The 23,681-nt window shown below is 42.5% G+C and overlaps 1 protein-coding gene across 1 annotated transcript in view; it reads right to left on the bottom strand.

Moving 5' to 3' along the window:
- Nucleotides 1-1,075: 1,075 nt before the first annotated feature.
- TXNRD2 (thioredoxin reductase 2) overlaps nt 1,076-23,681 on the bottom strand; it is a 203,664-nt gene continuing 181,058 nt past the window's right edge. The window contains exons 17-18 of the mRNA XM_069756382.1: nt 6,492-6,859; nt 1,076-1,892 (exon numbers count right to left, since the gene is read on the bottom strand). Coding sequence (XP_069612483.1) covers nt 6,736-6,859 — 124 coding nt within the window. The 3' untranslated portion in view covers nt 1,076-1,892; nt 6,492-6,735. The remainder of the gene's footprint in view (nt 1,893-6,491; nt 6,860-23,681) is intronic.

Below are 23,681 nucleotides of genomic sequence, written 5' to 3'. Positions count from 1 at the left end.
AAGATAAGTGAATGAAGTTGGTACTCATCGTAAGGTGCAGTGCCGTGAGCCTAATGTCATAAGTAGCCTCAACGCGTTTAGCCTCTCTGGCTCATCAGGAGGCCCGATTTACATGTCATGTGTCTCGATGGTATAAGATACAGTACCAACTTCATTCACTTATGCTTATCTCTGGGATCTATGATCTATTGAATGTGACAGGGGTTCACTGTTTACAGTGATAGCACCTTTATTTGTATTGCATTGTACTATTCATCGGGCATGCTGCCCATTTTAGATTTATCAATCAGTCCATAGGACGACTACCTGAATGTTGGATCGGTTGTTATCTGTTCGGGAGTAAAAACTGATATATGTGGTGCTGTATTCGACCCACTGCCTAGGTGCTTGTGAATTGCAGTAATCAATGCTAAAGGGACTCTTGGTCTAAGATAGATTGACTAAGTGTCTAAATTACATCATTTTTTTCCATCAATAGCCTATCACATGTTCTCCTATTGTTTTTATTACACGTATTGGGCTTTAGGATTCCCTATCTATAGGTGTGATACAAGTCTAGTACCGTATATCAGGGATACCTTTAGTACATTATTGTGTGGGTAGAGGGACCCATTGGCAATATTAGGGTCTTTTTAGGGACCCCAGGGCGAGCCATCGTTGAGCGGGGCACCACAACGTTCCCCCTAGGGCGCCAACCCCCGCTGTTAGGCAGCCTTCAGCATAGGTACCATATAGGGATTGTTCTTTTCCCAACACTAGTTTTTTCACGGTGTGTTTTGGTTGTTTAGTTTTTGGTGCAGCCACAGGTAGGTGGCATTTTAACTAGATTTAATAAATATATACTTTGGGTTTTATATGATTACTTTACATAATTATCCCAATTCATATTCTCAAACTAAAAACACCCACCAAAACTTGTCAGATAACTAGATCAAAATCTGTAAATGACACCTCCATATGCTAATAAAAAGTTGGTACTACAGTACTACAGTTCCACTGGACTTGGGGATGAGTATACATCCTCTTACAACTAGGCATACCATTATTTGAAATGTTAATTCACTCAACACAGAGACAAGACCATTTTTTTTATTAATCATTTAACAGATTAAACACAAGAACCAGCAGATTCTCTGGACGGTGCATCTCCAAGAATGAGTTTTTACACAGGCCGTCATTCACTGGTTTTGTAAAATGTTTCTAACTACAATTTTTGGTAACCATCTCTGAAAGTAGACACCATATTGTTGCCTGCATAGAGCAGGAGGACATCAGCATGCATATCATCACTATGTATCCATAAGATACCCTACATCTATACATTAAAAGGGGTTATCACAGACTATTTCATAATTTTCTCATAGGGCTCATAGGCAGTTGCAAACTATCTGCCTGGTGTCAGCTCAGTATGATCACAGACCGTTCCTGCTGCATCATGTCAACAGAACAGCTCTTCCTTTTCCTGGTTTGCTCTGTCGACAGGGTGTGACTGCTGGCGTCATGCTGATTGACAGCCACCACCCTACAGTTAGACAGCCGGGATCTGGCTTACAGATCAGCATGATGTCAGCAGTCTTGCCCTATCAACAGAGAGAGGAAGAGAAGCAGCTACCTGTTGATGTTACTTCATTGGAAGCCTTAGCATTGCCTGCAGAAGCGGTCCATGACTGCTCTGAGCCGGCAAAGATCAGCACTAGACACAACAGGTAGGTAGTTAGGCCAAAAATGAAAAATAAAATAGTCTCAGATAATCCATTTAAGTGCACACTTTGTATTCAACCTTTAATGCAGTTGTTGTTCTAATGAAGTCTTTGGTCACATTGCCAAAATCATAATTACTATTTGTTGCTTTGAATATCTTCATTCTGTATTTGCAAAAAAATGTGTAGAAACTAAAAAAGAAAAGGATAAATAAAGTTAGTGAAACCAAAACAAAGTTGGAAAACCGAAGAGTCATTTTACACAAGCGATATATATTGGTTCATCATGGGCGCCAATTAGTGATGCAGAAAGTGGTTGGTGTGTTTGCATTCATAAGTAAGCATAAAAAATGCGGTCAACAACAAACAATATTATTCTTGTTATGCTTGTCTCTAAAAGTGAAACCCACAGGGTGCGGCTGGCTACATGAGGCCAAAACTCCACCCATCATGGTGGCCAATGACAGTGCGGATTCGAGCCCAAATCGTGCAGACATTGGCCACTTCAGGTCTTTGCTATTTTGATGTTTTTTGACAATAAAGTAAGGAGTATACATATTTTGTGAATAACTGTGTTCTAAAACAATATATTTCAGGAAATAGATCATAAAATATACACACAGTATCTACAGGTATTGAAACCTTACTCATCTGATCCTATTATAATATGCCAAAAAAGATAAGACATGCCCCTTCACCAATTTGTGATCTAAGGATCGAAAATGTAAGTGTGTGCTACATGAAAAAAACAGCGGCCCATACAATTATTGAGAAATCTCTCCGCCAGCCAGAAGCACTATCTCCATCCTACCAGTCCTGCGCTTTGTTTCTTTGTTTAGTGAAGTCAAATGTATCCATTTCTTTACCTATATTGGGGCATCTATGTAATTAATACAAAAAATGCATTGTAGATCATAGACATGTATTCTAGGTAAGTAAAAAATTTAAAGATTTTTTTAACATATTGTAAGGAAACGATATAAAGTACATGTGCAAACCAGCTCACCCTGGATAAGGCTCCAACGACACTCGGCATGGAAAGAACAATCCTGCCCAATGTGGTGGAGTAACAATCCGAATCCAGAAGCTTTCCAGCCGTATTCTGGATTAAAAAATAAGTGTAAACCCCGAAACAGCTGTCTGTGGATGGATACCATGCTTGGCATAGGTGGCTTTCCTTCATAGGATGCTGCCCTTCCCGTGGTTGTTCCTTCCCGGGGAAAGGCCTGGCTATTCACTGCTTGCGTCGAGAAACACGTGATGGTGTCTCCGCAGCTTCTTTACATGCATCTGCATATTTCCCATAAGGGATGGGGGCAGTGTTCTGGAATCACTGCGTTGAGAAACACGTGATGGTGTCTCCGCGGTGTTGGATGTTTTGGTCTCCCCGAGGCCAATCATCTGTGTCTTTATAGCCTTTTTACTAGGCACTGCTCCTAATAGCCAGATTCCTACTCCACACTGATGAGGGGCAAACACCCCGAAACAGCTGTCTGTGGATGGATACCATGCTTGGCATAGGTGGCTTTCCTTCATAGGATGCTGCCCTTCCCGTGGTTGTTCCTTCCCGGGGAAAGGCCTGGCTATTCACTGCTTGCGTCGAGAAACACGTGATGGTGTCTCCGCAGCTTCTTTACATGCATCTGCATATTTCCCATAAGGGATGGGGGCAGTGTTCTGGAATCACTGCGTTGAGAAACACGTGATGGTGTCTCCGCGGTGTTGGATGTTTTGGTCTCCCCGAGGCCAATCATCTGTGTCTTTATAGCCTTTTTACTAGGCACTGCTCCTAATAGCCAGATTCCTACTCCACACTGATGAGGGGCAAACACCCCGAAACAGCTGTCTGTGGATGGATACCATGCTTGGCATAGGTGGCTTTCCTTCATAGGATGCTGCCCTTCCCGTGGTTGTTCCTTCCCGGGGAAAGGCCTGGCTATTCACTGCTTGCGTCGAGAAACACGTGATGGTGTCTCCGCAGCTTCTTTACATGCATCTGCATATTTCCCATAAGGGATGGGGGCAGTGTTCTGGAATCACTGCATTGAGAAACACGTGATGGTGTCTCCGCGGTGTTGGATGTTTTGGTCTCCCCGAGGCCAATCATCTGTGTCTTTATAAACATTATTCCAACATGATTAAAAATTAAATTTCCGCTATGCCCAAAGATATATTTGTTTTCCTAAAACTTAGTCCTTATTCATGGATAATTATTACAACAATTATATTATCCATGAATAAGGGCTAAGTTTTAGACTGAAACACGTAGGAAAACTTTTTTGAGCATACTCGAAATGTCATTTTTAACCATGTCGAAATAAAGGTTATGCATATTTTTTCAATCTGGAATATGGCTGTAACGCTTACTTCAAGGAAATGATGTACAAAAAAAAATCCGTCAAAAAGACTGTCTGGAAAAATTCACCAATATACACGTTGCAGGACAATCAGCGGCAAGTAGCTCACTTTAAATAGCTCATGGCGTGAGTGAAAAGTAATAGCTTTTGTTTTCATTACAGTAAGAACTGGGACTCCCAAATCCCACCTGGAAATCATGCACACAGATCGTGAGCTCAGATATCCAGAGCCTTGTGAAATCACTGTACTTGCTCCTTGGCTAATGGAACATTCAATGTCAGATGTAATTTTTCAGAACTCCTTGTGGGGAAGACATGCCAGGCTGGTGATATTAGGACACGGTTTCCTCAGGATGTCCTCTGTTATTTTTTATTGTACTAAAGGAGACAGTAAGCCTTTGATGGTGGCTAGGAGCGTGATGTGGGTTTGAAGAATACTTAGGAGCATAGCCGCAAATTACAGGCAGAAGTCCAAAAGTATTTTTGTTCTCAATCTGTTTCCTCCTGAGTAGTAATTGAAATGATGCAGGCTCCTGAGCGAGCTGCAGAGAGTGACATTAATCTATAGAAAGACCGAGAATAATATACCTGGCAGCAAGCTACTGACCGTCCATGTCCAACTCATAGGTAAAGCAGCACTTGGACTGCTGGAGAACATTATGTTGCCGCACACTTAAATGCCAGAAGATCATGGAAAGTTAGTGTGCTTGCTCCTAGTAATGAATCATTAAGTATTAGATCAGAGTTACATCATTTCAGTCTTCAAATCCACCCATTATGCATGGCTGGAAAAACACGGGTGTTGATATCAAGGTGATATAAGCTAATCGATAGAGCCAGAAATGATGTAATATGTACTGGAAAAAGAACAGCCTTACATTGTAAAACTATCACGATTCACGTACTGTGCACATTAGTAGATAGCCAGCTCACGAACAATGGAGGGGCTAAAAATGTGACACAAGGGAGAAATAGCAAAGCTGGCAAAAAGAGAAAAGTGGATGGGTCGCCCATGTCGAACATTCATATTGCCTTTTCAAATTTAATCAACCAATGAAAGAGGAAAGCAATAATCTGACAGGTTGCGGAGGGTAAATGTTCCACCTTTTCATTGTAGGAGTTTTCATACATTTTTTTGGCATTTTGAGGATTACATTATAATTAGCTATAATGAGGGAATTTCCACATCTGTGGCTGCCCTGCAGATACAGTCAGGAGGATAACGGGAGCCATTATTGCAGGCTGTATTCTGCCAGTGGCTTTAGTAATGAAGCTAGCACATTACACTATTCAAGAACTACGCAGTTTAACTTCTGTAGTAATATGTGACAGCATTCCAACAGCTGAAGATATAAGTGAGCTTTCTAAATATTAAATCACTACAATATGCCATCATTTAATGATGGGTTGGTTTTCAATCTCTTTTGAACCCTCACGATTTTGAGAATAAAGGGTACTCAGTGCTAATTCAAGAGCATATGGGTAGATGTCAAACACAACTTTAGTGACCAGTGCCAGGCAGCTGCTGACAATGCAAATAAAATTATGGCATGCATTAAAATAGATATAGATGTCCATAGCAAGAACATAGTTTGGCGTCTATATCAGTCACTACAATACTGTGTATGATTTTGGTATCCACTATATCAGAAGGACAGAGCCGAACTACAGCAGGTGCCAAGACAGGTTATCAAACCTGGGGTTATTCAGTTTGGAACAAGAAAGGTTTATGTGCAAACTTATTACAATGTACAAATACAAGAGGGGACAGTACAGAAATCTTTCAAACTATCTTTTATACCTACGCCTACAAGGGTGCCAAGGGGGAGTTCTCTATATCATACAGGAAAGAAGGTTCAATCATCACAGAAGCAGATTATTTAGTGTAAGAGCAGTGAAACTATGGAACTCTCTGCCACAATGTTTTAATGGTGGTTTCGCTACAAAGGTACAAGGAGCGCCTGGATGTCTTTCTTGAAAAATACAATACTATTTACAGGTTATGGACACTAGCTTCTGTACAGTGCAGAGAGAAACTGTGAAAAGGATGACGAGCTGGATCAATGATGCAATCCCTACATTCTCAATATCTGTGGTTGTCCCAGAGGTTGGACACCAACATCCTAAAGTGATGGCATGTCCCAGTGATATGACATCACATACTGAGATGGGAAGAAACTTTAATTTTTCACTGTAAAAAAAAAATTGGCAAGAAGCAAAAAGTGTTGCAAATATATTGAATGAGATAAATAAATGTGATCCAGTGGATGACTGCCACTAAGAGAGCGGTGCTAGAGGATTTCTGGAGGAAACACAAGACTGCTCAATCTCACTCATACTTGCTCCTTTATAATGAATGAAATCTAAATATAGAAAAGTCCTTGTCATGTTTTGTTCTGTAGAAGGCGGATCTAGATACCATTACACTACGTACCTGGGACTCTAGCATCTTCTGGTCTGCAGTTCCACCTCCTGGATGGTAGGAGTATTAGACTAGATCACAGAACATTTTAGTCCCTGGCACCTGGTAAAACGTTAGACACATGAGGAATGCTTTCTGTAGTGCTTTGTAACTACTTCTGGGAAATGTGAGATGTATACGCAAGAAACACGCTGATAGGTCTCCAGTTCACATGCAGACAGATGGCTCCTTTCCTTTTCAGAGATGGTAATTAACCTCAGCAACCAGTGACTGTGGGGTCCAGTCCTGAACGTTTTGTGATATGCAGTTTGGTCACTTCCTCCGCACATGTAGGATGTATGCCCACTGTACTCATCAACTGAGGATAGGAGGCTCCACACCTGTTACACAAGAAAATTGGGTATGACAGTTATTGATGTTACCAATGAAGAAAACTGGATAAATGCAAATGTATTTTTCCAAAGCAAATGCGTGGACAGATCATCAGAACAGCTCTACCACTGTAATATACACCTCTTACAGATTTAGTCCATGTCATGATTTGTGTGTATATCTGTTGTTTACGGAGCCATGTTCTACTTGGCCCAGGTTAGAAAACCACTATCATCTACCCTTTGGAGAATTTTGAGTTAGTAGAGGGGGATCCTCTACTAACTCAAAATTGGACATTCGTGAGCAGTAGTGAGGGGCGTATATACTCGTTACTCAAGATTTCCCAAGCACGCTCGGGTGTCCTCCCGAGTATTTTTTTAGTGCTCGGAGATTTAGTTTTTTTTCGCCGCAGCTGAATGATTTACAGCTACTAGCCAGCTTGATTACATGTGGGGATTCCCTAGCAACCAGACAACCCCCACATGTACTTAGCCAGGCTAATAGATGTAAATCATTCAGCTGCGGCGATGAAAACTAAATCTCTGAGCACTAAAAAAATACTCGGGAGGACACCCGAGCGTGCTCGGGAAATCTCGAATAACGAGTATATTCGCTCATCACTAGTGAGCAGTAACAAAGATGGTCTCTCCCTATGGAGGACCTGTCCTCTCCTGCAGTACACAGACAAGCCACTGAATTGAATGAGCACTGTGTAATACTTAAGTTTCCCTGTGGTGGTGCTGTAGAAAAAGTAAACACTTACTATTAGCTTTCCTCACAGATTACAGATGATGTATTAGGTTCAAGTAGTGGGACTGTTCGTGATCAGCTTATATTCAAGGAGCTCTTCAAATAAATAGGGATTGGCTAAAATAGTGAACCCTTTAAAGATTCGTTCACACACTCTTTTTATTCAGCGTATGAAAATGCTAGATCCCCATGCCATACAATAATTTTTAAGGTAATTTCCCAATCATTTTGGTGGCATTTTTAATGTTGTGACTTTTTTTATATAAACTATATTTTTATTAAGGCTTGACAAAAAGGTGCAAGGAAAATGTAACATTTTATGTGTCAGCATGTGTATAGCTTTAATAAGACACACACAGTACATGGATAGTATATTCAAGGCACCCTCATTGGCATCCATAAAGGAATGTTCACACAGCAGATTTTAAATCAGTCAGTAGGATCAACCCTCCTAAGCCGTCTATATGAGCATGTAGGTCACAGGAAGCGGAAGAGAACGATTCCTTAATATCTGTGATCCGATGTCTTATTCCATAAAAATCCACGTTTTTCTTATATGTCATTGAGCTATTAAAAATCAATAGGTCCGAAACTGATTGCCCAGAGAATCTGCCTCCGGAGCTTATTGTAAATTAAAGGGGAAATTACCAGTGTGAACAATGTAATGACAGACACTTAGCTCTTATACTGACACACAGCTCCACAGTGAGATCAGACATAACACTGAATAGTAGAGCCAACAGTGTAATGAGACAAAGTTCACTTCTGTTGTTCTGACACATTTGTACTGCAGGTGTCCTGCATAGTGTTTGGCTTCCTTCTCAGGAAGTAGAGCAGAGCTGATATCACTGCAAATGTGTTTGCAATGAGACAAGGTTCAACACTGCTGTACTGCGTTCATTATAATCATGCACAGCTCTGCAGCAGCCCTACGAGAGGGCAAGTGCTGCTGGAAATGTTTGCAATGAGAGAATTTCACATTTGTTGTACTGTGTTAACTTTGATCTCACTGCAGAATTGTGTGTGAATATGAGAGCAAAATGCCAATCATTACATGTCTCACACTGGTATTTCCCCGTTCATTTAAAATTACCTCAGGAGGCAAATTCTCAGGGAGATCGGTGTCCGACCCACAGCCTGGAACAGCTCATTTACATATAAGAAAAAAGTGGATTTGTAATAAGACAACGGATCGCACATATCAAGGTATCATTTGATTCAGCTTCCTATGACCTGCACGGCCATGTATATGGCCTAGTAGGATTGATCCTCCTGTCAGATTCCCTTTAAGGAGAATCTGAGATCGATATTCAAGGCTTACAGTATCTTGCAATTTCATTCTCAAAATTTAAAGCTTTCCATAGTGAACGCACACATCTGCTGTACATTTATGGAGCTTTGTGAAAGGTTTAAGAAACTTTAATAATTTGTTACAGAACAGAAAGATTAGCATAAACACATTAGACTTTAGTAGAAGAATGACTACTTTTTATGGACAGATCAAGCCAAGATTAACTAAACCATTAAGCTGTGAAGACAATCATTAAGACAGGGAAAGGCTTATAAGCATACCACATCATCTGTAAAACATGGCGGAGACAGTGTTGTGGCATGGATCTGCATGACTGCCAATGGAACTGAGTAACTGATGGTGTGACTGTGGATAGAACGAGCAGGATGAATATGGCCGCGTGCTGTGCTGTACATTCTGCTGAGACTGATAAAGCAGCAGGGCTTTAGAATAGAAATGAAGAATTACCACAACATACTGCAAATCCACTGCACTAGATAAAGAAGCCACAGTAACTCTACTCTAAAAGGCACATTTAAATGTATTTATTAGGGGTTACGTGATGTTGTCCATTGTACTTTGTTGTCCATTGTACTTGTTGTCTTCAGAGGGCTTGTAGTGAGCATGCGTAGCTCAAATACATAGCTCAAATGAACCTGCATGAATTATTTTTTATGTATACATTTAGCGCGCAGCACCGCCAAGAAGACAAGAAGGCCACATAATAGGGACTCTTATGACCAGTGGCATAACTAGAGTCTGATGAGCCCAGTGAAATATTTGGACCGGGCCCCCCCATCCTGATATATATTCCCCATCCTGGTATATGTCCCTTATCCTGGGCCCCATCCTGGTATATACATAAGTATAATGTACCCCCACATAGTCCTCCAAATAATATAATGCACCCCTATACTCCTCTACATAGTATAATGCACTCCCATAGTCCATCAAATAGTATAATGCACCCCTCATAATCCTCTATATATTATAATACGCCACCCATATATTATAATGCACCACCCATATTCCTCCATATAGTATAATACATTCCATAGTCCTAAACATGGTATAATGCATCCCATAGTCCTCCATATAGTATAATGCACCCCATAGTCCTACATATAATATAATACACCCTCCAAATTCCTCCATATATAATGCACCAACATAGATATTGCACAGCCCATAGTCATCCATATTAGTATAATACACAGCCCATATCCTTCATAAAATATAATGCACAACCCATAGTCATCCATGTAGTATAATGCACAGCCCATAGTCTTCCATGTAGTAGCATGGCCACCGTGTACTCACTGATTTAAAAAAATACTCACCTTCTTTCCATTCCCCCGCAGCGCAGTATCCTCTTCTGAAGCCGGCAGATGACTTAAATGTGCAAGCGACCGGAGACCGCATGTCGTCACTACCATGCACCTCCAGTCATGTGCATGCTGATGTCAGCTGCTGGCCTCTGATTGGCCAGTTGTGTGTACTGCCACACATGGATCTGAGGAAGTATCACATCCAGCTGAAGTATTTCCTCGCGTTGCCGGGCCGCTTACCCGCTGGGCCAGGTCGCAGTGGTGACAGTGGTAGTTAAGTCCCTGCATATGACCAATGCTGGAACTGGCTAAAATGACAAAGCTGGGCATTATGGGAATTTTGGCAAATGAACACAGAAAACAGTATAATGAAAGTGCACTAAAGTGAACTTGTCAACAGGATTTTGCTAAGTAAACTATAGTCATTGTCATGTTGCCACTGTTACACTGATTAAAATGAGACCTGTGGTGAAGAAATCTTCCCTGTGGTTCTTGTGTAATCAATGTTAGAAGTTTTCAGTTAATGAGATGCTCGTGCTTCAAGGCGGGACTGTAGGCAGAGTCTTATCTTGTTGCTCTAGTCCAGAGAAACTAAGAGTCCTGCCCACAGGCCCATCCCAAAGCACAAACAAGTTCCTCATCATAGAGACAGAGAGACACAGACGGTTTGTGTTTTGGGGTGACCTGTGGGCAGGACTTTCTTTGGTTTCTCTGGCTTAGAACCAGGAAGATAAGACTCCTACTGCCTACAGTCATGCCTTGATGCACGAGCATCTCATTAACTGAAAACGTCTAACACTGATTACACCACAAGATGGATGTCTTCACCCCAGATATCATTTTAATCAGTGTACAGTGGGAACATGACAATGCCTGTAGTAAGCAAAATCCTGCTGACAGATTAGCTTTAAGTAAGCATACAAATGTGCACCAGGGAGCCCCCAATTGTCAAGAATAATCAGCAAAATAGCTAAAAACAGAACTATGGAACTTTATTGTGTTTACAGGTGAAGGAAAAAACCCTTTAACTTTTTTCCCACTATGCCATCGAATAAACTAACATTTCCAGTTCTGTAGAGATTACTTTTGAGTTGTCATTTCATTATCACCATAGGCAAGATTATTTGTTAAATATATACAGTACCAATCTAAGTTTGGACACACCTGTTCCTGCATTGCTTTTACTTGTCATTACTGGAATATGCACTTTGTAGATTCAAGTTGAAGGCAGCGTAACTACAAAGAGAACATACCGTATATACTCATGTATAAGCCGAGATTTTCAGCACATTTTTTGTGTGCTGAAAACGCCCCCCTTGGCTTATACACGAGTCATTGTCAAGGAAGCCGACGGGGAAGGGTGAGCAGCCTCAGGAGTTGGTGGCTGTGAAGACATCATACTCCTCCTCCTTGCGCCGTCGCTGCATCTCTGTTGTCCCGGAGCGGCAGCTCTTCCTGTGCTGAGCGGTCACGTGGTACCGCTCATTAAGGTAATGAATATACACGCATTTCCACTCCCATAGGCGTGGAGCGCATATTAATTACCATAATTTCCCTCAGGATCAATAAAGTGTATCGTATTGTATCGTATCGTAATGAGCGGTACCACGTGAGCGCTCAGCACAGGAAGAGATGCAACGCCAGAACAACAGAGATGCAGTGACGGCACGAGGAGGGTGAGTAGGACAGGGAGGGGGTGAGCCATGAATACAACGATGGGACGGGAACGGGGGAGCCATGCATACAGCGATGGGACCGGGGGAGCCATGCATACAATGATGAGACTGGGGGAGCCATGCATACAGTGATGAGACCGGGGGAGCCATGCATACAGCAATGGGACCGGGGGAGCCATGCGTACAGCGATGGGACCGGGGGAGCCATGCATACAGCGATGTAACCGGGGGAGCCATGCATACAGCGATGGGACTGGGGGAGCCATGCATACAGCGATGGGACCGGGGGAGCCATGCATACAGCGATCGGACCGGGGGAGCTATGCATACGATGGGATCCGGGGAGCCATGCATACAGCGATGGGACGGGGGAGCCACGCATACAATGATGGGACCGGAGAGCCACGTATACAATGATGGGACCGGGGGGAGCCATGCATACAACAGGGGGAGCCACACATACCAGGACAGGACGGGGGAGCCACACATAGCAGGACAGCGACGGGAGGAGCCACGCATAGCAGGGCAGGGATGAGGGGACAATGCATACCCGGCTTATACTTGAGTCAATAAGCTTACCCAGTTTTCCATGGCAAAATTAGGTGCCTCGGTTTATACTCGGGTCGGCTTATACTCAAGTATATACGGTATATAGAAACAAGGGGTAAAGAAACATATCAGAAAAAAATCAGTGTGTTAAACATTAGATGCCCACATTGTGAGCCTATAAACGGTTTACAAACCCTTGGCATTCTATCAAGAAGCTTCATTAGGTCACACCTGGAATGGTTTCCCAACAGTCTAGAAAGGATGCTTTGCCTTTATTCTGCTGTTCAAATCACCCTAAAACATGTCAAGTGATTGTGGAGGCCATGTCATCTGACACAGCACTCCATCACTCGCCATGGTCACACAGCCCTTACATTGTCTGGAGGGTGTGTTTTAGGTCAATGGGCAGCATGGTGGCTGAGTGGTTAGCACTGTTTTGAATCCAGCAATGTGGAGTACAATAGCGCTATACAAGTCAGTAAAATAAATAATTTCACTGTTGCAGTACAAATGACAGTCCCACTAAGTGCAAACCACATGGGATGGCATGTCGTTACACAATGCTATGGGTAGCTATGCTGAGTAAGTGTGACTTGAATTTGTATTTTTTTACTTCTTGCTTCCATATGTGCTCCCTCAAGGTTTTTCTGCCTTCAGTCTGAATCTGCAATGTGCATATTTCAATAACGAGAAAAATCATTATATGAACAGGTGTGTCTAAACTTTTGACCAATACTGCATATTCAAAATGTGATAGTCATAGGTCACCTTCCTCTCCTTGTAGAATGACTTTAGTACATGTCAAGGACCATGCCTAGCAAATTATTCCATAGAAGTGAGTAAATATCTCCGTACTATTATTTCCTATGGCCCAGGACTTATTGAAAGGCAAACAGTGGGGAAAATAAGTACCATATTTTTCAGACTATAAAACGCACCTAGGTTTTAGAGGAGGAAATTAGAAAAAAAAATTGAAGCAACAAAGTGGCCAATTCTGTACTTAATACCCCTTATCCTGATATATATGATTCCCTCATCCCCATCCTGGTATACAGGGTACCCTCATCCCTATCCTGATGTGCATGACCCCTCTCATCCCTATCCTGGTATATATGGTCCCCTCATCCCCATCCTGGTATACAGGGTACCCTCGTCCCTATCCTGATATGCATGACCCCCTCATCCCCATTCTGATGTGCATGGCCCCATCATCCCCATCCTGGCATGCATGGCCCCCCATCCTGGTATGCATGGCCCCCTCATCCCCACCCTGGTGTGCATGGGCCCCTTCATCCTTATCCTGGAATGCATGGCCCCTCTCATCCCCATCCGGGTGTGCATGGCCCCTCATCCCTATCCTGGTATGCATGGCCTCCTCATTCCCATCCTGGTAATGCATGGCCCCCTGATCCCTAGTTTGGTAAGCAAGGACCCCTCATTCTTATCCTGGCAGGCAAGGCCCCCTCATTCCTATCCTGGTAGGCATGTCCCCCTTATCACTATCCTTTTAGGAATGGTCCCACTCATCCCTATCCTGGTAGGAATAGCTGCTCTCATCCCTATCCTAGTAGGAATGGCCCCATCGTTATCCTGGTATAATTGGCCCCCATCCCCGTACTGGTATGCATGGCCCCACCAGAAAAACATTAAAAACAAAAACACACAACACTTACCTTTCTGTGCTCCCTTGCAGCGTCTTCTGGTGCCAGCTTGTAAGCAGCGTATTGCAGGGACTTCATGCGCTGCTTACCAGCCGAAGGACAGCTGCCGGAATACTCACTGCTCTCCATGCCGGGACTATGTGCGTGGATGGCAGTGAGTATTCATTCCTCTTTAGTAGCAGGCACAGTGTCAGCCGCAGCCTTCCTGCAGCTGCCGGCGGTCAAGTGTGCCCGCTACTTAAGAGAAATGAATATTCATCGCATTCCATGCCCATTAACCAGGTCCTCCCGTGAATCATCCCTACCCCATGAGGCGACATGTTGCATGGAGCCCCAGACTGAGGAAAATTGACAGTTATCTTGTGTTTCTTCTATTTTCTAATAATTGTGCTAACAGCTATAGAGCTATAGTTTTCTCACCAAGCTGCTTGCCTATTGTCCAGTAGACCATTCCAGCCTTGTACAGGTCTACAATTTTGTCCCTGGCATCCTTAGACAGCTCTTTGGTCTTTTATTGATTTCTACATTCCTAAAAGGAAGCAACAGTCTTCAGCTGGGGGCAGGATTGTCTGGGTATGTGAAAGCCCCTCTGCCGTGGCCTGAATGATTACATACACGGCTAGGGTAGCAAACTGAATTTTTGCCTCAGAGTAAGGAATGCTTATCCAGAGTGTAGGACTAGAAATTAACTGTACGAGTCCCACTGTCTGAATAACAACATCTGTGGCAGTGATAGCGAACCTTTTAGAGACCAAGTGCCCAAACTGCAATCCAAAACCCACTTACGGTATTTATCGCAAAGTGCCAACATGCCAATTTAACCTGAATACTGAGATTTTAGATTAGAAAAACACCTTGTACATTAGCGTGTTATACAGTCTATAGCAAAGAGCTTGTAAGCCCTGCACTCTAAGCCTAAGATACTAGCCACAGATTGCGGAGGAAGGTTGATAAACTCTATCTTGCATCCTGAAGATACCAGTTCTCTTAACCATCTGTCGTGAACCACAGTGAGCCAGGACTGGTGAAAAAAAGAGTAGGCGGCCGCCTACTTTGTTGGCGGGGACCAGAGGCAGACTCCAGTCATTTGGCCGAAAACCTATGGGACCTAGATCCCCTTCCCCTCCCCTGAGATCGCATTCTTCCCAACGTGTTGGCCCTGTATGAGATCTGATGATCTCTGTCCTGATTGGGTCGCCCCGGAGCAGGATTTGACGTTGGGGTCCAAAAAGGTCTGGGAACCAGAAGTGTGCCTCCTTCAGACACTAAGCATGAACTGGATTCGTCTGCGGCCGGTGTCAAGGTGTATACTGCGGAGTAGGAGCTACACTTTTTTTTTATGTTTACTTAGTGTCAGCCTCCTGGCGGCAGTAGCATACACCCACAGTCCTGTGTCCCCCAATGAGGCAAAGGAGAAAATATTATTCGATGCCGATTGTATTCGGAACCGAATCTGAACAAATTCGCTCAACTCTAGTTGTTTTTACAACCTCTTTGCAATTGTAGCCCCTTATCATGATGAAAATAACCCTTTAAGCCAGGGATGTCAAACTCAAATACACAGAGGGCCAAAGTTAAAAGCTTTAACAAAGTCACCGACCAACCTTGATATTTCTTAAAAGAAAAAGTCTACAATTGAGAAAGTTTTTCCTTATCAAATAAAACGATTAACATATGGAATAATTATAATATGTTATATAAGAGCAGTAAAAAGCATATAGCCCAATGGCATAATTTAAACACTGTATAATGGCCCCATATAGTGCTCCAAACTGTATAGTGGCCCAACATGATGCTCCACAATGTATAATGGCTCCACATAGTGCTCCATATTGTATAATGGTGCCACATAGTTCTCCACACTGTATAATGGCCCCACAAGATGCTTCATACTGTATATTGGCCCCACATGATGCTCCATACTGTATAATGACCCCACATGATGCTGCATACTGTATTATGGCCCTACATGATGCTCCATATTGCATATTGATCCCACATGATGCCCCATACTGTATAATGGCCACACGTGATGCTGCATACTGTATAATGGCCCTACATGATGCTCCATATTAGCACCTAAACAAAAATGCCCACTTGGCCAGCAGGGGGCATACCTCTAGGCCATACCAAATAAACCTAAGAAAACCAAACACATCGAACCTATAGGATAATACTTATAGTGCAGATCGTGCTTAAATAATTATAGAGTCCATGCTATTTGCTAAATGCGTTTATTAACATATTAAATATACATAAACCTAGTATAACTAAACATAATATATGGACAAAAAAGGTGAAAGGGAAGATAGCAGCTAAAAGTAGCATACGTAGATGGCAAAAAAGGATGCTTAAAGATAACATCAAAAATCCAAGCACCCTTGCTCTAACCACATGCCAGCATATACTGGATGATCACGCTCAGGTAAGCGGTCCCAAAGTGCACGCTGTCTAAATTAGGACAATCCCTAAGGGTTAAACCCTATAAATAGTAAAAGGCAGGGAGCACATAATATGTTCCGAGCTCACTGCACGCCGGCACTCATGACCAACATGTCCCAAGGTAACTTCATTTAATTTTAGTGACACCTATGCTTAGTTCTGTTACTCGTATTGTATAATGATCCCATATGAAGCTCCATACTGTATATTGGATCCACATGATGCTGCATACTGTATAATGGCCCCACATGATGCTTCACATTGTATAATGATCCCACATGATGATCCATACTGTATAATGACCCCACATGATGATGCATACTGTACAATGACCCCACATGTATAATGGTACAGCGTGCAACATGATGGAACGGCATACAGCTTGATGGGATGGCGCACGTGCAGAGGAGAGTGACCGCGTCGCTAGTGATGACGGAGATGGCAAGCCGGCTGAGGAGAGTGATGGCGATGCTAGTTTTGGGAGATGCCATAGATTTGACACCACTGATCTTGGGTGACTGAATTCAGTGGTCTCTTACCCAGCACACAAGCTAGGTTAGACAACATTTGTGAGTCAACTCCCACATTGGGCACCGTAACGTAGTATGTTAAAAATCACCCCCCTTGTACATTGATGAGATTCTTAACTTATTGTTCCATTGCTTCCCATTAATAGGCACTGGTGTACAGTGCCATATTAACATTTGATCTATATATACAATTAGTAACAAAACAGTCCCAGAATGTATGTAGAGGAAACACAGAGGATTGTGGCCGCCTGTCTGGCCCTGAAGTTTTTAAAGGCCTGTCTTTGATCAGATGCTCCAAACACTGTGTCAAACTGCTTCTCTCCTGCCAGCCTGCAGCTATAGACTGACATAACTGAGCAATCGATCAGAAGCTACAGCTAAAACAGCAGTAATCTAATTTCCCGGCTGTCTAAAAAATGAAGTGTTATGTGTTCGTGAAAACACATGACAAGTTAGAGCAAGATGTGTAAAAAAAAAATGAAAAGGAAGACATAATTTACCTAGATGAATGCTAGATTAACCTGTAATTTCTCTTTTGAGAATTGGAAGGATGAGAAGCTTTGTTGGGTGGACTGTGTCTCTTTTTTTTCTTCTACACAATTTTGAAAAGCAAAGGGTTTCTTCTGATTATGGAGTATTATATTATAAAGTATTATATTATAAATTATGCTTCAGCATAATTGTATGAGAGCTTGATTTATGCAGGACGAGCTGTACTTTTGAATGGCACCATTCATTCTATCATGTGATGCACTCAAAAGCAGGAACAAAATCCAAACACTGCAAAATTGCAAAAAAAAAAGCGCAATTACGCAATTATTTTTTGAGTTTTGTTTTTACAGAGTTGATTATATGGTAAAAAATGCATACCCATGATGTATGTGTGAGTATGCAGAGGAGCCAGGCACGATCCCGACGTGCGTTTCGCCTTAGCTTTGTCAGATGAAGCTGACAAAGCTAACGCGAAACGCGTGTCAGGATCGTGCCTAGCTCCTCAGCATACTCACACATACATCATGGGTAAGCATTAACACATATACCGAAATGGGATTATCATTTCTGATCTGCAATAGAGATAGTGATGATTTGAGGGAATACTCCGTAGCAGGTTTGTGATGATTTGATCCTTGATGCTGTGTGCATCATGGCAGCATAGCTATATTGTATTTGCACTTCCCTTGTACTCTATGTACTTTGCTGGCATGGCGCACTTGGGTCTTTGTGATCGGCTTATTCTTTGACTATTGCCATGATGTTTGTTGTTATGACTACATATGTACTATTACCTATGCCTTGGACCCATGCTTTTTACTAGGGTCATTTGTCCTTTTTTAATACTGTTTTCTTGTCTAATATTTGTATTTTAAGTACCGACTTTTTTATTTCTTTACTCAATTGTATAGCACTCCTTTTTTTTTTCATGTCATTTAGGAGTATACAAATACTGTCCAGACTTAATTACATGGGGAAACAAATTTTGCTTGGTTAAGCTAGTACATTCCCAGTTACGTGTCATTCATGTAATTTCTGTAAGTTTGTTTGTACAGCCATCACATAGTATACAGCAGGGGCACAAGTAGAAGATTATCTCAGCACAGGAATATTTGTTTTTATCCCCTCCAATTGTGGAACTTATTATTATCCCAAGAAAAACCCCTTTAATGGGCGAAAAGGGAGGGCTGATTCAAACTTAACTTTTTAAATTTTTTCTATATTTAATTTTTTTTTTGCGGTCTTTACTGACCGAAACATCACGTATGATACACAATATCCGCAAAGACCACTATAATAAAAGTCTCATTTTTTTCATTATACTCACTTCAGAGTGCGGGATTCTTCTTAGAGCCCCTATGAGTTTTCATCTAGCCTGGCACTGTCAGCATTGATTGGATAGTATTTAAAAACACTCCCCCAACTGGTAACACCTTGTTGAGAATTTATTCATATACTAGATGGTGGCCCGATTCTAACGCATCGGGTATTCTAGAATATGTATGTATGTATGTATGTCGTGCTTAGCAAAGCCACGTAGTTTATAACACAGCCATGTAGTATATAGCAGCCACATAGTATATAGCAGCCACATAGTATATAGCACAGCCCACGTAACACAGACAGCCATGTAGTATATAGCACAGCCACGTAGTATATAGCGGCCACGTAGTATATTGCAGCCACGTAACATATAGCACAGCCCACGTAATATATAGCACACCCCACACAGTATATAACACAGGCCACATAATATATAGCACAGCCCACGTAATATACAGCACAGCCCACGCAGTATATAACACAGGTCACGCAGTATATAACACAGGCCACGCAGTATATAACACAGCCCACATAGTATATAGCAATGTGGGCACCATATCCCGGTTAAAAAAAAAAAAAAAATTATATACTCATCCTCTGGCGTCCACCGAAGCTGCCCCGATGCTGCCGCCAGCTACCGTTTTTCGCAATGCATCACTGGGAACGGAAGCTGGCGGCAGCATCGTGCGCATCGGTGGACGGCGGAAGGTGAGAATAGCACAATTTTTTATTATTTTTAACATTATATCTTTTTGCTATTGATGCTGCATAGGCAGCATCAATAGTAAAAAGTTGGTCCGGGATGGGGCGACACACTGGCACTGACTGGAGGGGAGTAGGGAGGGGGCACTGACTGGAGGGGAGTAGGGAGGGGGCACTGACTGGAGGAGAGTAGGGAGGGGCCAATTCGCGGCCAGACTAAGCCTGTCACTGATTGGTCGCGGCCCGCCGGCTGCGATATATCAGCGACGTGGCATTTCCGTTACAGACAAACAGACAGACGGAAGTACCCCTTAGAGCATTATATAGATAGATGTTAAGCAGAATAATAGAGGAAGAGCACAATGCAGAGTGCTCATAGGCATGTTGAGGTAAGAGGAGCCTCTTCACACTGCTGTCCACCCTGTTTTCGTGATCTAATACTGGAGATAAAAATGGTACTGAGGTAAGAAGAAGCTACTCACACTACTGTCCACTCTGTCTTTCTGATCAAATCCTGGAGATATCCAAGAATTGCAACGATAAAAAGAGGCTGCTTAACTTGCTGTCCATCCCATCTATTTGATCTAATACTGGAGATACCAGTAGTGCTGAAGTTAGAAGAGGCTGCTCACACTGCTGTCCACCATCTGTTTGTGATCTAACACTGGAGATTACAGAGGTGCTGAGGTAAGAAGAGGCTGCTCACACTACTGTCCACCATATGTTTCTGATCTAACACTGGAGATTACAGAGGTGCTGAGGTAAGAGGTTGCTCACACTGCTGTCCACATCTGTTTCTGATCTAACACTGGAGATTACAGAGGTGCTGAGGTAAGAAGAGGCTGCTCAAACTGCTGTCCACCATCTGCTTCTGATCTAACACTGGAGATTACAGAGGTGCTGAGGTAAAAAGAGGCTGCTCACACTACTGTCCACCATATGTTTCTGATCTAACACTGGAGATTACAGAGGTGCTGAGGTAAGAAGAGGTTGCTCACACTGCTGTCCACATCTGTTTCTGATCTAACACTGGAGATTACAGAGGTGCTGAGGTAAGAAGAGGCTGCTCAGACTGCTGTCCACCATCTGCTTCTGATCTAACACTGGAGATTACAGAGGTGCTGAGGTAAGAAGAGGCTGCTCACACTGCTGTCCACCATCTGCTTCTGATCTAACACTGGAGATTACAGAGGTGCTGAGGTAAGAAGAGGCTGCTCACACTGCTGTCCACCATCTGTTTGTGATCTAACACTGGAGATTACAGAGGTGCTGAGGTAAGAAGAGGCTGCTCACACTGCTGTCCACCATCTGTTTCTGATCTAACACTGGATATTACAGAGGTGCTGAGGTAAGAAGAGGCTGCTCACACTGCTGTCTACCATCTGCTTCTGACCTAACACTGGGAATTACAGAGGTGCTGAGGTAAGAAGAGGCTGCTCACACTGCTGTCCACCACCTGTTTCTGATCTAACACTGGAGATTACAGAGGTGCTGAGGTAAAAAGAGGCTGCTCACACTACTGTCCACCATATGTTTCTGATCTAACACTGGAGATTACAGAGGTGCTGAGGTAAGAAGAGGTTGCTCACACTGCTGTCCACATCTGTTTCTGATCTATAACACTGGAGATTACAGAGGTGCTGAGGTAAGAAGAGGCTGCTCACACTGCTGTCCACCATCTGCTTCTGATCTAACACTGGAGATTACAGAGGTGCTGAGGTAAGAAGAGGCTGCTCACACTGCTGTCCACCATCTGCTTCTGATCTAACACTGGAGATTACAGAGGTGCTGAGGTACGAAGAGGCTGCTCACACTGCTGTCCACCATCTGTTTGTGATCTAACACTGGAGATTACAGAGGTGCTGAGGTAAGAAGAGGCTGCTCACACTGCTGTCCACCATCTGTTTCTGATCTAACATTGGATATTACAGAGGTGCTGAGGTAAGAAGAGGCTGCTCACACTGCTGTCTACCATCTGCTTCTGACCTAACACTGGGAATTACAGAGGTGCTGAGGTAAGAAGAGGCTGCTCACACTGCTGTCCACCATCTGCTTCTGATCGAACACTGGAGATTACAGAGGTGCTGAAGTAAGAAGAGGCTGCTCACACTGCTGTCCACCATCTGCTTCTGACCTAACACTGGAGATTACAGAGGTGCTGAGGTAAGAAGAGGCTGCTCACACTGCTGTCCACCATCTGTTTCTGATCTAACACTGGAGATTACAGAGGTGCTGAGTTAAGAAAAGTCTGCTCACAATGCTATCCACACTGTTTTTTTAATCTAATACTGAAGATACCAGGGCTACTGTCTTTCTGACCCAATTCTATTGATATTTGAGGTCAAAGGTTCCTCATACTGCTGTCCATCCTGTCAGTATATAATACTGGATAAAACAGAACTGCTGAGTTAAGAAGAGGCTTCTCACACTTCTGTCCATTATGTGTATCTGTATGGCAGTAAATTATCTCCAGCTATCATTCTAGGACAGGTCTCTGATTTTTTTTATTCCATAACAATTACTTCCCTAAACAAAATGATTGTGGCTTGCTAAGTCAAAGTATTTTGGAATTAATATAATGACATTAATTTATAATGACATTTACTTTGGCTATTTTTTTTGTATTCCAGGAGAACATCTTAAATTAAAAATACCAGAATCTTATTTGAAATCTGACAGACACGCCAGGATATTTGGAGTCTGTATGAAAAGGAGTCTGGTAAAGAGGACCATTATGAACAGAAGACATGACACTAATGGGATCAGAAACTAATAATTTGAAATAGAACTTTGACTATTTAATATACAACTTCTAAGAAATTATTCATTTCTTGGTGGAAGTAATAAACATGCTCTCATAAATGACAGCTAGGAACAGGCTTTGAGTGAATTTTTTTGAAGCTTTGGAAGAAGAAAGAAATACTTCAAGTAATCAATCTTCAGCACTTTGACTTAGAGATCGCTTAAGACAAGGCTGTGATATCGCTTTACAATTGCCAAGAACTAACAATTGATTTATAGTTGTTTGCAATGAATTTTCTATCATTCCTAATTCAATTAACATTTTTCCGGTGTTCCTCTTTTTTTTGTCCAAACGGTAGCTGTGTGTCACACAGTTGTGGTGGTTCAAATTCATTCATGCTCATGTATAAGGCCCACCATTCACTTTAAAAAAAAAAAAATCAGATAAATTTTTATTAACCATAAAAGATTTACAACAAAATCACATGTCAATACTCATTTTACATTTTTGCAGTTAATTACCACCCCCCCCCCCCGAATGGAGACCATACCAAGAGCAGACAACAATTCCCCATTCATTTTAGATAAAATAGGCAAAACCCATCAATTTCAGCACACTACCTAATATGTGTAGGAAAAGAAGGTTTTGGCCTGTACAATTTTAATGGCCGATCCATTAGTTCAGAGCAGAGACAAAACTGACGCCAGAAGAGTCTAGCAGCAGCTCTCTCTGAGAACCCAGAAGCACGCTGCCAAGCCAGTCTGTGTATTGAACATTAATGTGCGATATCTGCCAGTCAAACAATATTTCAGCAGACAGCCATTATGTACGCTGCTCATCGAAAGCATGTGTGGAGTAGACATAGAAGTTGAATCTGCCCTATACCTACCAGATGATAGCTGTGTTAATCTGCCATGATCTGCCTCTTACAGCAGCGAGTGGAACTTAGTTCCTGCTGTGAACATTTATAGATTGCAATCCAGAGGCGCTCCAATCAACGCGCCTATCGGCTTCCCTGTGATGTGATCTTGAGGTGTCAATAGGTTGCCATGGCAGCCAGGGATCTGCTGAAGATACCATGACGTTGCTCATATGAAAACCATCCTATGGCTGGCTTTCATAAGGTTACAGTGATTTATACTATACTAGTTGGTGGCCCGATGCTAACGCATTGGGTATTCTAGCATATGTATGTATATATGTACATAGCAGCCACATAGTATATAGCACAGGCCACGTAGTATATAGGAGCCATGTAGTATATAGCAGACACGCAGTCTATAACACAGCCACGTAGTATATAACACAGTCCACGCAGTATATAACACAGCCCACGCAGTATA

The sequence above is a fragment of the Ranitomeya imitator genome, chromosome 1 (assembly GCF_032444005.1).
Source record: "Ranitomeya imitator isolate aRanImi1 chromosome 1, aRanImi1.pri, whole genome shotgun sequence".
In the NCBI taxonomy this organism is placed as follows: Eukaryota; Metazoa; Chordata; class Amphibia; order Anura; family Dendrobatidae; genus Ranitomeya; species Ranitomeya imitator.
The sequence above is the reverse complement of the archived record's forward strand: the minus strand, read 5'-3'. Positions and strand labels throughout refer to the sequence as shown.